General features: G+C 39.6%; 1 protein-coding gene across 1 annotated transcript; it reads right to left on the bottom strand.

The window, feature by feature from the left end:
* Nucleotides 1-1,020: 1,020 nt before the first annotated feature.
* cenatac (centrosomal AT-AC splicing factor) lies at nucleotides 1,021-11,436 on the bottom strand. Its single transcript, XM_080724350.1, has 11 exons — nucleotides 11,219-11,436; nucleotides 9,829-9,995; nucleotides 8,840-8,938; nucleotides 8,572-8,638; nucleotides 8,030-8,095; nucleotides 7,242-7,309; nucleotides 5,875-5,989; nucleotides 5,326-5,356; nucleotides 4,520-4,621; nucleotides 3,903-4,035; nucleotides 1,021-2,239 (listed from the first exon to the last, which is right to left on the bottom strand). The coding sequence occupies exons 1-11, from the start codon at nucleotides 11,333-11,335 to the stop codon at nucleotides 2,143-2,145; spliced, it is 1,062 nt and encodes a 353-aa protein (XP_080580476.1). The 5' UTR covers nucleotides 11,336-11,436; the 3' UTR covers nucleotides 1,021-2,142.
* Nucleotides 11,437-15,329: the final 3,893 nt, after the last annotated feature.

Consider the following 15,329-nt stretch of genomic DNA (forward strand, 5'->3'; position numbering starts at 1 on the left):
GTATTGGTTTTTAATGAGAAGATTATGTAATTCTATTTAAGTAGAGCCAAAGAGCACAGAGGAGCCCACTAGTTACTGACTGGGTAGTCACTCAGAGCCAACCAAACAACTTTAATACATCATGTGCTGTTAATTTTGCTGTAATTAACATTACCAATTCTGCAAGGAAGTGAAAGGTATTATCTGCAATTAGGACTCATTACTTTGACTCTTCCGCCGCCTCCTGATATCAGCTACCGGAGATTTCTGACAACTGAATGTGCTCTCCACATCAAAAAACAATAGATCATAAAACAACAGTGATTTGTATTCTTTTATTTTATTTGACTATATAATATGGTGTTTATTCATAGCAGATCTAAAGGATCACAACACATCGCAATGCGACACATTGTGATCCTGTAGATATTTTGTTTTTGAAAGTTAGCGGGTGAAATACGGATGCCAGGTAATATATTGTTTATTTCCTCTGTATTGGGAAATGAGTGCTGTCACAAAACAAAGAAAGTATAAGTATTGCAATAATAATGTGTGGTTGGCAAACCTGGACTTGGCTCACAGCACACCATTTGGGAACCACTAGCCACTGTAGCCAGTGATCTACGAGGTGTACATCACACTGGTCTTGGTGGAGTGACCATTACACTGGCACTGTAGTAAGTAGACTAGCCTGGCATGGCCATGACAAATATCACTGCGTAGATATTAGTCTGTAACTGAGCGGTGCCAGACTAAATCCGCAGAGGAATTTGTTTGCAATGGCAGATTTGTCTGGTTTCCAGGCTACAAGTAGACAGGCTTAGTTCGAGCTTGTAGAAAACCTACTAAAACATCTATAGACAGATTTCTCTGAGTGGCAACCATAACTGCGGTGTCAAGCGGCACTTATGTGTGCTGTGCGCCGACACTGCAGCTACATGGCAGCGCTCTGGAAAAAGGTCTATACTATAGGTCCAAATGTGGTTATTTCACAATTTAAAGAACACGTATTGATGAATGACAGATAACAGTTGTACAACATTGGAGTTACTTTTATTTTATTAGGCTTTATATTTGAGGTAAATATGACCCCATCACAAATAGGGCATATAATCATACATTTTACAAAGCTAAAGTTATGAGTGTGCCAAAGCCCAACCCCTAAGTATCTTGAGAAGCATCAGACTTCAGTAACAATCACAATAGGCTGTAATGTCCCAATAACAATACAAAAAATATTAATAAAAGAAATAAAAAATAAAATAGGTATCTGCCTGGCTACGTTGTCTAAGCAGGACTCGCACATTTTGGAATGCAATTATAGAGAATTGGAAAGGTATATGATAAATCTGACTCATATATCTTGATCACAATACAGTTTTTGTGAGTTTTGGACAAAAGTTGTCGGAGTTAAGCAGGCTGTTATAAAGCTCCACCATGAGGCGGATTTGAAAATTTGGGGTAGAGGTTCTTCCTTGGGCAAAGGACAGACGGACAGGGGCGAAAACCGTCCGGACTAGTGGAGACAAAAATACAATCACACACTCGCAGTATAATGTACTGTATATAAAAATCTGGTTCTTCCTCAGACCTGGTGGCTCGAAACGTTACATAAGTACATTAGCATCTGAGAGAAGCAGTACTGGTGTGCAGATGTTTTATTGTTATACTGTTTTTAATCCAGCACCAGCCTAGTAGGTCTGGGATTAAATAAACATAACATATCAGGGTTGAGGTTACATGGTAATAGTGTGTATACAGTAGGTAACAGTATGGTTCAGCACTGTTCAGTTTTTATTATAAAACAATATGAAGTTTTAGATAGAAAACAGATTTAATTTGATTTAGGAAATGTAAAATAGGGGTAGGACCTGATAAGCTTAGGCTTCTTTCCTACTCCTTTTCGAACAGTTGTGTTATTGAAATTATTATTATTATTATGCAATATTATTGTGCGTTATTTTGTGTTTTACATTTGTTGTTTTAATTGTTTTTAATGCATTATTATTATTATTGTGTATTCATTTGTATTCTATTTTTTTGTCTTTTTTTAAATGTTCAAAATAAACATCCATGCATTCATTCATATCATATAATACATAATATATCAATCCACACATATATATAAAACAAGGCTCTGTAACCATACTCATTTCTGTCAAGCTAATCAGTTACTTTGGGCATCTTGGATCCCTCTGCAGAGCCATGCTCTCTCTTCTGTCGTTTTGTCTGCCCCTCTTCTTCTGCTCTGAACTGATGTCTGTTGACAAAATAAACACATCAATTATATGCCTTATTATACAGGACAGATAGATTAAAATAATCTATACATCATCATAAAGTAATATTCCTCTTTTTGGTAGACTTTTGAAATATTTTCCGTTTAGACTTTTGGATGAACGACCAATAGCTCTTGAAAATTGGAAATTGCAAGTGTGGTTGCCGTGACGCGAGACACGCTTGCAAATGAATTCCGTCTTACCATTTGAATTTTCCCCATTCAAGTCAATGGGGAAAATTAATTCATTAATAAATTAATGGCCATGTATGGAGATATCTGTGTCAGTCCCTTTTATGCCCATATATGGAGATCCCTGATGTCATCAATATTAAGCCCATATCTTGCAATGCCTATATATGGACATACTGTGTCAGTCTCATGTTGTCTATGATGTCAGCTATCTATGATCAGGGCTTGACATTAACCTTTTGAGGTACTAGTCCTTTGGACAAGTACATTTCCTATTCACTTGTCTGGGCACAAAAGTCACTTGTCCGGATAAAAATTAGACATTTCACAGTCATTTCTTTCTTAACACTTATGTTGCAATGATTTTTTCTCTTCAATGTCTCGCGTTGCCATGGTTACCATAGCTTCCATGTAATTGTGCAATTGTGTAAAAAGTGCACGCCCATGCCTAGATGATGCACCACGTGTGTAGATGCTGTTCACAGCTTTCAAACAAAAAAATCCGCTTGGAAATCCGTTCAGGCATTCATGATTTATCAGCCATTATGTTTTCTTCAGATGTAAACAAACATGGCTGCCATGTTTGAAAGAATGAGTTGGTATGGGGGTTAAACATGCAATTTCGCGATCGCGATCATGCCTAATACATTTCTGGAGGTCCAAAAAAAACTTTTGAAAAAAAAAATTTGAAAAAAAAAAAACTTTTTTTTTTTCAAAAACGGCCCAAACTCGGGAAACTCGGGGTTGGCACAGCGGTAGTACCAATACAAACTCGTGAAACTCGGGGTTGGCACCATATGTGTTAAATGCATGTATAGGAGTCAGATGAAGCCGGTTGATTTGACATACATGTATGCCCCAAGTGTGTGCCACCAAAACTGTGGAAGGAGTAGCACAGGGAAAAAAAAGTTTATCTTCTAGAAAGATGGAAGGAAATAAAGTGGGTTAAGTACTATAGTCTGGTACTATAGGGGTAACCACGCTAATTAGACTGCACTCTGTCCAGGTGTCAACTTGCAAAGTATTTGCGCGCTCTGTTGGCACAAGTAATAAGTGAAAATCTGGCATTAACTAATTTTTGAGTGTCCAAAGAAATGTAACCGTTTAGTCCCATTTCACTGGTGCTCTGATCCATTGTCACTTAGTGTAACCATAACTGCGAATAGTTATGGGTTCATGGCTGTCTCAAGGACACATTAACGTGATTTGTATCCGATACCTTTCCATTCCACCTCATATTTACTCATAATCACGTTTCACTCATAGGCAAAAGCAGGTGAAAACTGGTATCTAAAAGACATGTATGCAGCTAATTGTTCCCTGAAAATACAATCTACAATACAAGGTGAATTCTATTGTAACCTTTCAAAACACTTGTCATTCATGAGTCAATCTGGCTAGCCATCATCAAAGAAAAGGGAAAACAGCATTCTGTTCTTGAGAGTGAGCTCACCTGGACTGCCAGCGGCGGCCACTGTTCCACACTCTACCAAAAGAGGGCAGCCAGTTAGCGTCTGTCTTGGAGCTGTGGTCAAAGTTGGCCCCCACTCTGTTAGCAGGCAGTTTCCTCAACTTCTCCTGTTCCTCTGGAAAAGAAAACAAACAAACAAACAAATAAATGACCAGGGTGAAGGCCACGGACATATTTAATATAAAAGGATGTTCAGTAATTTAATCAAATTAATCAGTTGGTATGTTTACATACCAAGTGTAGGTTTGTATTAATGTATTAATTAACTCCCCATAACTGTACCTTACCACCACCAAACCATGCCTAAACTCAACCTAGTAACAGCACCTAAAACCTGAAAATTAATTAATTATTACATCACTCCAAAACTGTGCATAAATTGAACTAAAATGATTGAGGTAAACCACAGCAAAACCATTGGTCGAGGTGGCCGTCCACCATTCTTCATTCCTACACCCTCTGGGATCTAGTACTAATTGTGAGTATTGTATGTTGTCAGCTGTATGGCACCAAGACTCCTGGAATGCCAAAAATAGGGACACCAGGTTGAAAGAGGTTAACCTCCCTTATGGTGCTGGAAACTAAAGTGCATTTCCTACTCTGTTTCAGGAAGTCTTGCAGCGATGGGCCGATCTCCTGCTGCGCTGCCATCCCAGGGTTCCCATCTCCGAGATCCTCCTGTAACCATGGAGGAATGGCCCCTACAACACACAATGACTACACTCATTTCTGGAACTAATAACACATATTTCTCAAAAGATTCGAAGCAGACACAAAATAGTAATAAACATATCATTCATGACAAATGTCATATAGTGCAGAAAAGGTGAATGTCTAAATTTAATGCATCTCTTATAGGGGGACTAAGTGACTCAGCAGGTGGAGCAGAGGGTTGGCGGCCGTTAAGTTGCTGATTTGAGCCCTGGCTCCATCTGCCTGTGTCCTGGAGCAAGAGACTGAACCCCCAAACTGCTTCTGATGAGCAGGCTGATGCCTTGCATGGTTGTACATTGTGAATGTACCTCCAGTACATTTGAGTGTTTGGTATGACTAGGAAGAAGCACTATATACAGTACTGTAAATGCTGTCCATTTATCATGTATAGTTCAACAAGGAATAATCAAGTAATCAATGTTACAAACAAGCCCAGTGTTCTCATGTACAGTTAGTTACACAGTGAATAAAGATGCAGATTATATCCACGAGTTTCCAACGCCCCATAGTGCATTGCGCAAACGTCTGCATCGAGGTTCCGCCGCCGATTTACAAGCTCACAACGGGTTGCATCTGCGACGCGACGTGAGCTTGTATGTCTGCTGTTAAACCCGGAAGTTTGGTCTTGATAGTCTCCAGTAAACCCCCGGGGAAACTTGTGGATAAATTCATAGTTTCAAGTTTATTTTACCTGTGTGAACATTTCCACTGTTTGAAGAATCCTGTAATAGAAGAAAAGTGTGATCCATCAAAGCTATTACATTTTAAACAACAAACCTGTTTAAACAAATGTGTTATGATAATAGATCCATGTAGTTTTGATGTCAAATCGGGGATCCTTTGCTTTCCTCACAGTGGAGACCAATGTGTCACATGGCATTTTCAGTTCAGACGTGCAATGATGTGCTTGTTTGTCTATACTATGGATGTTGCGTCATCGGACTAAGTATGGATATCTAGTCAAAGCTTGTCACACTTTTGTGTCATGCAGGTGTAAAAACAGTGACATCTGTATGCTAAACTTTGTAATGCTTCTTTTATGCTTTTCAATGCAACTGAAACCCATTAGAATCTATCTCAACAAATATAGAAATGCATGGTTGTGTCAAAAGAACAATAATAAGGATTATTTTTGGATGCAGTTGGAGGCAATCTCTTTACTCTTTGTTAATGACAGAAATGGTGTATTTAGGCAAACAAAATGAGTAATCTAAGATATTGTGAGTTTTAACAGTGATACCTGGTAACCAATGAAGGTCAGGCCTTGTCCCGGTCCTGGCCAATGGCTTTCCACCATGGAGTCTACCCGGCTAGGTCCCGCCTGTTCATCTGATCCTGTGGGCTTCAAGTGAGAGCTATCCCAAGACAATATCAAGCAAAACCACATTTGATTATTATAAAAAAAAAAAAAAACAAGACCTGCTCTACCAAAATATCTGTCTGATGTCTTTGAAAATCATTTGTGAGCAACATACACAGTTTAATATAAATACAGAGTTCATATTTGTGTTTCATTCAAGATGTTCTGATGGCCTGGCTACACTAGGCTTTTGAAACACGCATCTGTGCATAGAATTTACTACGAGCGTACAAAGTATAGTTATTGACCATGACGGAGTTGCGCCGTCTCAGGCGACCTTGATCCACGTGAGACACTTCCGCGCGAGCGGTAGCGAGCAAGTCGCCGTGTCGAGCGTTGCGATGGTCGCATGTGCCGCCAGAAGTTGTAAACCAGGGGGCCAGAATAGTAAATCTTCATTTCCCCTACTTTTGTCAACCCACTGAATGATGACAAAAACCTACTGCCATCAACGCATTGAATGGTGACGATCTCAGCTACTGCAACATTCAATGGTCTGAAAAGACGTGACAATTTCCCATTCAGTGCGTTGATAGCATTCGAAGCCGCTGATCTGACACCGTTTATGAGGAAAAACCTGCTTCAAGGTGACAACAAATGAATAGTCAGTCTATTCACATATGAGTTGGACCTGTTTCACATCCAAAACTCATGAGGTATGCTATAAACATTGTTTCTTTCCTTCCCAAACCAATGCTTTTATATATTTTTGAGCGGTGGTAGACCGCTCCATAGCATGGCCGTGTGTGTATCCGTGTATGTATCCGTGTATGTATGTATGTATGTATGTGTGTATGTAGCCTGAACTACCACTCAGTGACCAGAGAGGGTGCTCTTGAGTCTAGTCTGAGCATCAACTACAATATTCTCTCTCTCTCTCTCTCACACACACACACACGCACACACACACGCACGCGCGCACACACACACACACACACACACACACAACCACCGCTCAGTTCACACGGGTGTGATTTTTTAATTTAAATGTAATTAAATATACCTAGCTTCGCGCTGCGTTTTGAGCTTGTAGATGGATTTTTTTTATTTGTCTTTTATTTATTAATGAAATTACTTAGCAAAATCATTTAATTTTTTTATTCATGAAAATCTTAGCTTTTTTTTATGTTTTGAAATAATAATAATAAAAATATTAATGGACCCACAAAAATGTGTCCGCGACCCACAAATGTGTCCCGACCCAGTGTTTGGTGAACAGTGCTGTATGTGAGGGTCATGTGACTCACCTGGTTCCCTCCTCTACAGAGTTACCCAGGCTGTGGCTTCCATTGGGCAGCTCCAGCTCCTTCTCAGGCTGATGTTGATTCAGGAAAAGCCAACAGTGTTTCACAGATAAAGGCTGATACTGTACTACTCATCATTAGGGATGGGACGATACGAAAATGTCATGTCACGATTATTGTGACCAAAATAAAATGTGATTTACAATATTATCGCGATAATCAAAATATCCCCAACATCCGTTATCCTGGGGCGGAAGATTTGACCAAAAATAGCAGATCTACAAGCTCACAACGCGTTGCAACGCGACACATTGTGAGCTTGTAGATGGTATATTTTTTGGCAAAGAGTTTTGGTCGAGAGTGAAAACAAAAGACTATCAAGTATTTCTGGTTTGGTTTTACCAATTATAGAGGGCTTAAAATTCATTGTACCAGATATATGCAGCTCGGCAAATAAAAGGTGAATTGATCCCGGTGCATAACAGTGGATAATTTCACGATAAATTCACATCTCCACGATACGATTATTGTGAGTGTTTTTTAATCACGATAAACAACAAAAACGACTATTGTCCCATCCCTACCCATAATGCCATTTTAGTTTAGCGGTTATTAATGTCAAACTTAATCACAGACATTTCAAGTATCTCCCCTCTTCAACAACTCCCTCCAAGATGCGGAAATAATGCAGAAGCTGATGTAATATTTCAACATAACTAACAATGAAAAGAAATGCAACTAGTGCTAGTCCACAGTGACGGATACTGCCATCGCATCCTGGCAAAACAAACCTCTTTAAGGAATGACTGGAGGACCTCCAGACGATGTTTCTCCTGGGCCCGGATATGGTCAGCTTGCTGGAGAAACAAGAACACATCACAACACTTACGGAAAGCGACTGACTTTTTCATAGTTTTTGGTATTTTTGGGGATTATTCTAAAATGTTATCCCAAATAAAAGCCTGAAAAACTAACATACAGGGGTTTATTTGTGGTCAGGGGATTTCTGAATAATGAGAAATTACAGGCCTCTGAATAGCCTGTGGAACTGTTACGTGATTTTTGGTTACTGTTCGTGACAGAGGGCAATCACACCCATCAGGAAGAAAAGCAGAGAATCATGTCCTCCATTTAATTTGACAGACATAATGAGTAAAACATCTTTTAAAACATTTTGGAACTTGGAATGACCTCTTGAGACCTTTGACATTTGGTCTACCTTGATTTCAAATCCCATCCTCATTGAAGGAATGGTCTAAACCTCTATGACCAGAAATTAAAACAATCTTTAAATAAGTAAATATATCAAAACAAGAGTGAGATTGTGTGTCACCTGTTTGATGTGTTCATCCTCTTTCTCCACAAAAGACTCCAATACTTTTTCCACTTCAGCTTTGAACCTGAAAGATAACACAGTAATCACTTCAGAGCAGCCTTAATAACCTTGTGTCACCAAGGTTTTCCACATGGCAGAAGACCTGCTTTTCTGTTCCGAACTGAGTAGTGTGATCTAGGCTAGACCACAGCTACTCTAGAAGGACACCAAAACATGGACATACATTTATAGTTACACTTTGTAACGAGTACCCACTGGCACCTACCTTTCGGTTTCCTCCTGTGTGATGATGAATCGGTCTCTAAGCTTTGGGTCAGCCTTATTCTCCCACCAGAACTTGTGTGTGCTCTTCCTATGTTCTGCTCTGAAATGACATTACAATTACATTTGAATTATTTTGCCAAACTAATAGAGCACTCAGGTCAATTGCACAAAGTGTCCATATATGCAACATGTTATTTTAAGTGTTTCCGCTTTAACTATTAAAGTGGAGAAAAGACAGGATAGTGGGTGAAATTAATGCAGCCAAATACAGATGACATTAATAGCAAGAAAATCAGCTCTTGTCAGCAAGCAGGCAACACTTGCAATACTAGCTCCTTTCGGAACCACTCGCTCCGCGGCTATGCCTGCTCACAGCATGCCCAAATGAGGTTTCTCCGGGGGTAGTTCACCAGGTTATCAACCGCTCTTACCGTCACCAAGCGTTGTATCCAAAAAGAAATGGTCCTAATACCAGTCTCTTGCATCTCTACTTTTTTAGCGGCGGGGGTAATCCAAGCGATTTGTTGAAACAATACTTAAAAACGCTCACTTTGTCAGCCCGGTCTGTATTTTTTGGCAGCCTGTTGCCATTTCTCGCAGGGAAATCTCGCGACACGCTCCCATTTCTCGCTTGAGATTAATGGCGAGTCACGTGGTTGCTTCCATAACATTTCACTGGGAAAACACAGACCGGGCTGAAAACTGATGAATGAAACTGAAATGAATAATGATATAGTAATAATATCATTTGATTATTTATGGAGTTTCAAACATAAATGCCGCGAATCAAAGTTTTAACATTAAAAGCAGAACATAAAAATCTAATGAAAGATAAAAGTAATAAAAGGCAGGATCTAAAAAAAAAACAGAAAAAAAAAGAAATGTTAAAAAGGGTTAAATCAGTTAAAAGGATATCAATTGAAGGTGTTTAACTGCCTCTTCAAACTATCAAGTGAGGTTCTGAGAGTGAAAGTAAGCAGAACATCTTACGTGGCCATGTGTTCCAACAGCCCCCCGAACAGCACAGTCATGTTACCATCAGTGACGTTCCTTTCAACCTCCATCCCACAGCAGTAACACCAGAATGTACGCTGGTGCTGAGTGAAGTCACATTTCTCAACATAGGGCTTTTTTATTGTCCGCCGGGCTTCTTTCACCTGGAAAAGTTCAGATTGATTGAATACTTCAACAGTTTGCAAACAGTACAGCAAGTACGATTACGCAAGAAATGTAAAAGTATAATACAAAAAAAGCCTTGTTTCCATTGTGGTCCTATGTAGTCAATTCATAGACATACACATAGAAATCATCATCAATACCAGGAGCAATAAAAGGAATATACAGAAAGCTGCACAGATTATGGACAGGTGCTCTTTTATGGTGGGTTTGAATGAGGATAGGGAGTCGCACATTTTTAAAGCACTCGATTTCAATAATTCAACGTCTTGCTGCCTCCTCGGAACAAAAGTGGTGTACGCAGGACATACATACCGATAGATAATCTCTGCGCATAATAAGTAGCTCATAACATGTCTAGGTGGATTGTTATGAAACAAAAACTTGACAGAGACAAAGAGGATAACCCTGTCACCTTGTACAGGTGCAATATTAATGAGTTTATCGTTGTTTAATACAATCAGATGGGACTTTCTGTTTCATGAATGGACTATCATGGGAGGGTATTGCAACTTGGATGTAGCATTTATAGCATCTAACTACATTATTTGAATAATGTTATGCAATTTACAGTTAGCAAGATTAGTCAGTCAGGTTCATTTCGTAAGTTTAAGCAGTAAATGTTTAAAGTGGTTAGTTTAATTATAGAATGGTTCAACTGGTTAGTTTAATCAAATGTATTAGTTAAAAACTGTGTTATGTGAATGGTTATGCTCATTTAGTTTAACCAATGATTGGCTATTTATTTATGGTATGTTCAAACTTTTGCCTGATGAAGACGTAAAGTCGAAACGTTGCAGCCAGTTGCCTATAATAAAAGTAAGTTTTTTGGAGCATATGAACAGTGTGCGGGCGTTTTTCTCCTTCCATTATCTGATACCTTGATGTCCAGCACCTGGCCTGAATATAGGCTTGAGATGTGCACACAATCTTGTCTATGAAATGTTCAAATTCATAAATATACTTTAACCAGTGGATGCAAGGATATCTTCTAGCTTTGGATCAAGACTATCTATCTGTATTTGATCGAGTCTGACGTTTGCTTTCGAAGACACGACGGCAAAAGTCAGACTCGATAAAAAAAATACATCTATGATCCAAGGTAGCCCTGAACCATGACGGTCGCTGATCAGCGACCGTCATGTTTCAGGGCTAGATCCAAGGCTCGTTAATTATATTATATAACTTAAATGAACCAACGAACCTTTTCTGAGAATTTAAGAAGGACGACTCTGAGTCTGCTTTGATGACTTTTCCCAAATATGTGTCCCTTGCCAGAGAAAGACGTTTGTCTACATACAGCACAGTAAAATGCAGCCATGGGTGAAATCTGCAAGAAACCGTGATATTAAAGCGTCATAGTTAAGTTAGTAGAAGTCGATAAAGAGCTTCAGGTATTCCCAAACGCCGAATTCTTCTGTGTGTAAACCATGGTGTAACTGTAAACACAAAGAAATAGGAGACGTGCAGCAGAGACAAAGGCTCGGGTTCCACTTAGTCTCACGTAGTCTCGTTCCGACCCGACATGTCCGCTTTAACATTCAGGTCTGACGCTGACCTCTTTACACATTTTAAGTATATATATTATTATTTTGTATCTGGTATGAACATTTGATTTAAGTGATGTCCATAGTGACGCGATACACGAACGGCAACCTTAAGAACTCAGATTGAATATACCTTCTACAGTCTATGATAAATACATACAAAAATCGCCGGTGTAACTGTATAAAGGGTCCTAAAAAATATATTCGCTTTCCCAAATGTTTTTTTTCCATTCTTTTTAACCATAAACATTTAATTTACTTACTCGATTTTAACTACATTTATTGAATAATGAACCTTTTAAACAACTATGGGACAGTTAAGCCAGCTTTTGTGAATGCATGATACATTTTTAAAAGGCAGTCAAATATGCTCACTGTCTCACCTTCAGATTTAATTTTTTTAAATATGTTTATTGATTTTCCCCCATACACACACACATAAATGTATGTATGTTTCTTTATAAAATAAAACCTATAAAGAAAAAGTAAAGAAAATTACAATACCAATAATATAAACTCAGCACAAAAAGAAAGGAAACTTGACTTTGGTCCATTATATCTCCCCTTTAATAATACCAAATTGTATTGTGTTTTATATAATTTTCATCATTTATTCGTCACCTTTACAACTAGGTACAGATTGTAAGCAACAGGCATTCGAAGCATGAGCTCCACAGCCAAACGTGTGGGTAGCGCTGACCACAATTTTGCCAAAATGGCTTCCAATACTGTTCTGCTGGCATTTACTCTTGTTTTGGACTTCCCAGAAACTGAGCTTAACATTAACAAAGTATAAAAATGGCCAATATTTGTTGCTTTTTTAAATTTTCTTTATTACTGTGGGAGAATGCAATCATTCAATGCTCCAAGGCTCCAAGCAACAAAGGTGAACACCAAAAGAACAGTATTGCAGGCCTGCCAGGCGATTTTCAAATTTTTTGGATGGGCTCTACCCACACGTTTGGCTGTGTTGCTCATTCCAAGAATGCCAGATCCTTACAAGCTGTACCCCGTTAAAAAAGGAGACAAATCAACGATAACAATGATATCAAACACAATACCATTTGGCATAATTAAAGGGGAGATATAATGGACCGAATGTTGGCAAATTTTGGGTCAGCGCTACCCACACGTTTGGCTGTGGTGCTCATTCCACGAATGCCCGATGCTTACAAACTGTACCTCGTTGTAAAGGTGACAAATCAACGAATGATATAAAACACAATACGAATTGGTATTAATAAAGGGGATAAATAATGGACTGAAGTCGAGTTTCCTTTCTTTTTGTGCTGAGTTAATTTCTGTAAACCATGTTTACGTATACCATGATGGAGATGGATTGGTTTGTCTTTTCAAGGGTAAATGGCATTATGACTGTGTTTTATGTGAGTTCTCTGAACACTTCGAGGTGGTGGTCTCAGTCATTCAGAAGGGCCTGTACCCGGCCCAACACACCGCATTAGGGCCCTTCCATGGGGCCTCTACACCAGTGCATTTTGTGTATCGTCATCAAGTGTCCAACTCAGTGTAGATGTGCAGCCACGCCCTCATCTCTGGTCCCACTAGGAAGAGGCCCTCCACTGAAGTTCTTGTGGTCGGCAGTCTGCTGAAGCTCCCTGTACTTGCATGCTGTGCTGTCAGCCATAGGCCCCACTTCTTCATAGGCCATTTGAAGCAGCCGACCCCGGTACATAGGCGGTTCAGCAGGGTCCATTGCGGGCCATGGTAGATCTTCTCCTTCAATGCCAAATAATTCCTTCTACAAAGGCTCAATGCGATTAATGCGACACAATACAAATCTACCTGACAACCAACCCAGCCAATCACAGGGCGGCCTGGAGTTCCTTATAGGACACGACAATACCGTAACCTTTCATTAAGAGGAGGCAATGGAAATTACTGTATATATCTGACTGTATCTATCCGGTAATCAATTTAGATCGATATACTAGTTAGGTATTCGTTTTGTAATTGACACACCCTAGTATTTATGTTTTGATTGTGAAGTTTACATTCATCTCCATATATGAAGATCATGACACTGACCTACATGAAATTAGGATTAGGGCATTAGGCTACACTGCACAGATATCCCTGATATTTTTTACAGTGATATTACATGTGGCTAGTCACAAAGATGGAAGAAATGATGTAGTCCTGTCAACTTCAAAAGGATCATAATTCTGGTCATTTGAAAGAGGTTAAACCAATCATTTGACCAGGATATGCTATGACTACCTCTGATCTAAAATCTTACAACAAGTTTGCAACAAGTTTGCACGACTTTGTACTGCGGTGCAATCAGGTGTGTTATAGTGACAGTGCTGCGTGCCATTATATGCTCAAGCAAGTAGCAACATACTGCGCACAGTTATGATGTTATGGAACAACTGCCATTAGCTGTGTACCTTTGTGGTGAGGGTGGTTCAGGTTGAATAGTGCGGATCTCTCCTTTTTCAAGTTCTTCCCGTCTTCCTCCAGTTCATGTTGACTGAGCGCAATGTTCAGGCCACTGGACAGATGTGCCAAAAAGCTCCTCTCGAACCACAGCTGCCGCAGGAACACGTAGAGTGTGATGGTCCACACAAGGAAGGTCAGGAAACCCATGTAAAAGGAGAACTTGGATGCCAAGGCCTTCATGCTGGAGCACTATAGAAATTATGGATAAAAGACCATTTCTTTAGCAGTGAAACATCCCAGAAGGATAGGGTTTTCCTGCAGGGATGCATCTGTTTTACTATACTCCACACCAATAAATTATAATGATGCCTTATTTTTGTGTTTAGCATTAGAATGTATGTAAAAAGGATATTTGCTTTCATGTGTTCATTTAGCAGGCACTCTTCAATGGATGAAAACATTCTATGATCTAGAATCAGAGTTATGTAAGCAATTTACCCCGAGTGAGAGGACATTATGCTCTGATAATGTCCTGTGTGAGGGGGTGATCGGACGAGGCGAAGCCGAGTCCGATAACACCCTCACACAGGACATTATCAGAGCATAATGTCCGACCCCGAGTGGTAAATAGCTTTTCTACCACTTTTTCCCTTATACATGAAAGAAAACACATAGTTGTAACTTGCAAGGATCTTAAGTTACAATCATTATTGCCTATAAAACTTCCGCGAGACAGCAGATAGTTCCACCAACAACATCTTCTACTCACCAACAGATGGCGCCAACTCCATACTAATCCATGCGTCTAGCTTACAGCTAAGCTAACGTCAGTTAGAAGTACCGTTCCGGCCGTAAATAGAGGCTGTTCGCTTCCAGAAAGGCATAGGTTCAGAGAAAAGGGGCTTTAAAGTTGGCGGATTGCATTGGATCCAAATAAATCGGCGACTATAGCATGCACGTTAGTAAACATAGGACCGTTGCCACGGTCATTTGTTGGTTGGGGGAAAGGTGTTCCGACTACCTCCTGAAGTCCCCGGATGTACACTGAGGCGCATTGATCTCGGACAAGTCCTCACACAACTTTGCGGCAGTTGTTCTGTCATAACCTCCGGAATTTAGCCAATAAGAATCCAGTATTTGAACACGTGACTCGAAAAAGTGGTAGAAATATGTAGTAGATGTCACTGAAGAATAAATTGATCTGCAAAAGAAATGCATTGAATGAGACCTGACACAGTATTCTTTATACAGCATTATAATAGGTGTGTGATATATGAGAATTCTCTCAATGTTACGGAGGAGCTGCTACTCATCTTCGTCAGCTACATGGCTCATCATTAGGCTTTACAGGTCAAGTCAAGGCAAGTT

This window comes from Nannobrachium achirus (genome assembly GCF_963921795.1).
Source record: "Nannobrachium achirus genome assembly, chromosome: 1".
Classification (NCBI taxonomy): domain Eukaryota; kingdom Metazoa; phylum Chordata; class Actinopteri; order Myctophiformes; family Myctophidae; genus Nannobrachium; species Nannobrachium achirus.

Coding starts and splice junctions, on each gene's coding strand:
- cenatac (XM_080724350.1), bottom strand. CDS start 11,335: ATGGCTGCATTTTACTGTGCTGTATGTAGACAAACGTCTTTCTCTGGC. Junction 9,996..11,218: donor TTCTTAAATTCTCAGAAAAG/GTTCGTTGGTTC, acceptor GAACTTTTCCAG/GTGAAAGAAGCCCGGCGGAC. Junction 4,622..5,325: donor CAGTGGAAATGTTCACACAG/GTAAAATAAACT, acceptor TGTGTGTTGTAG/GGGCCATTCCTCCATGGTTA.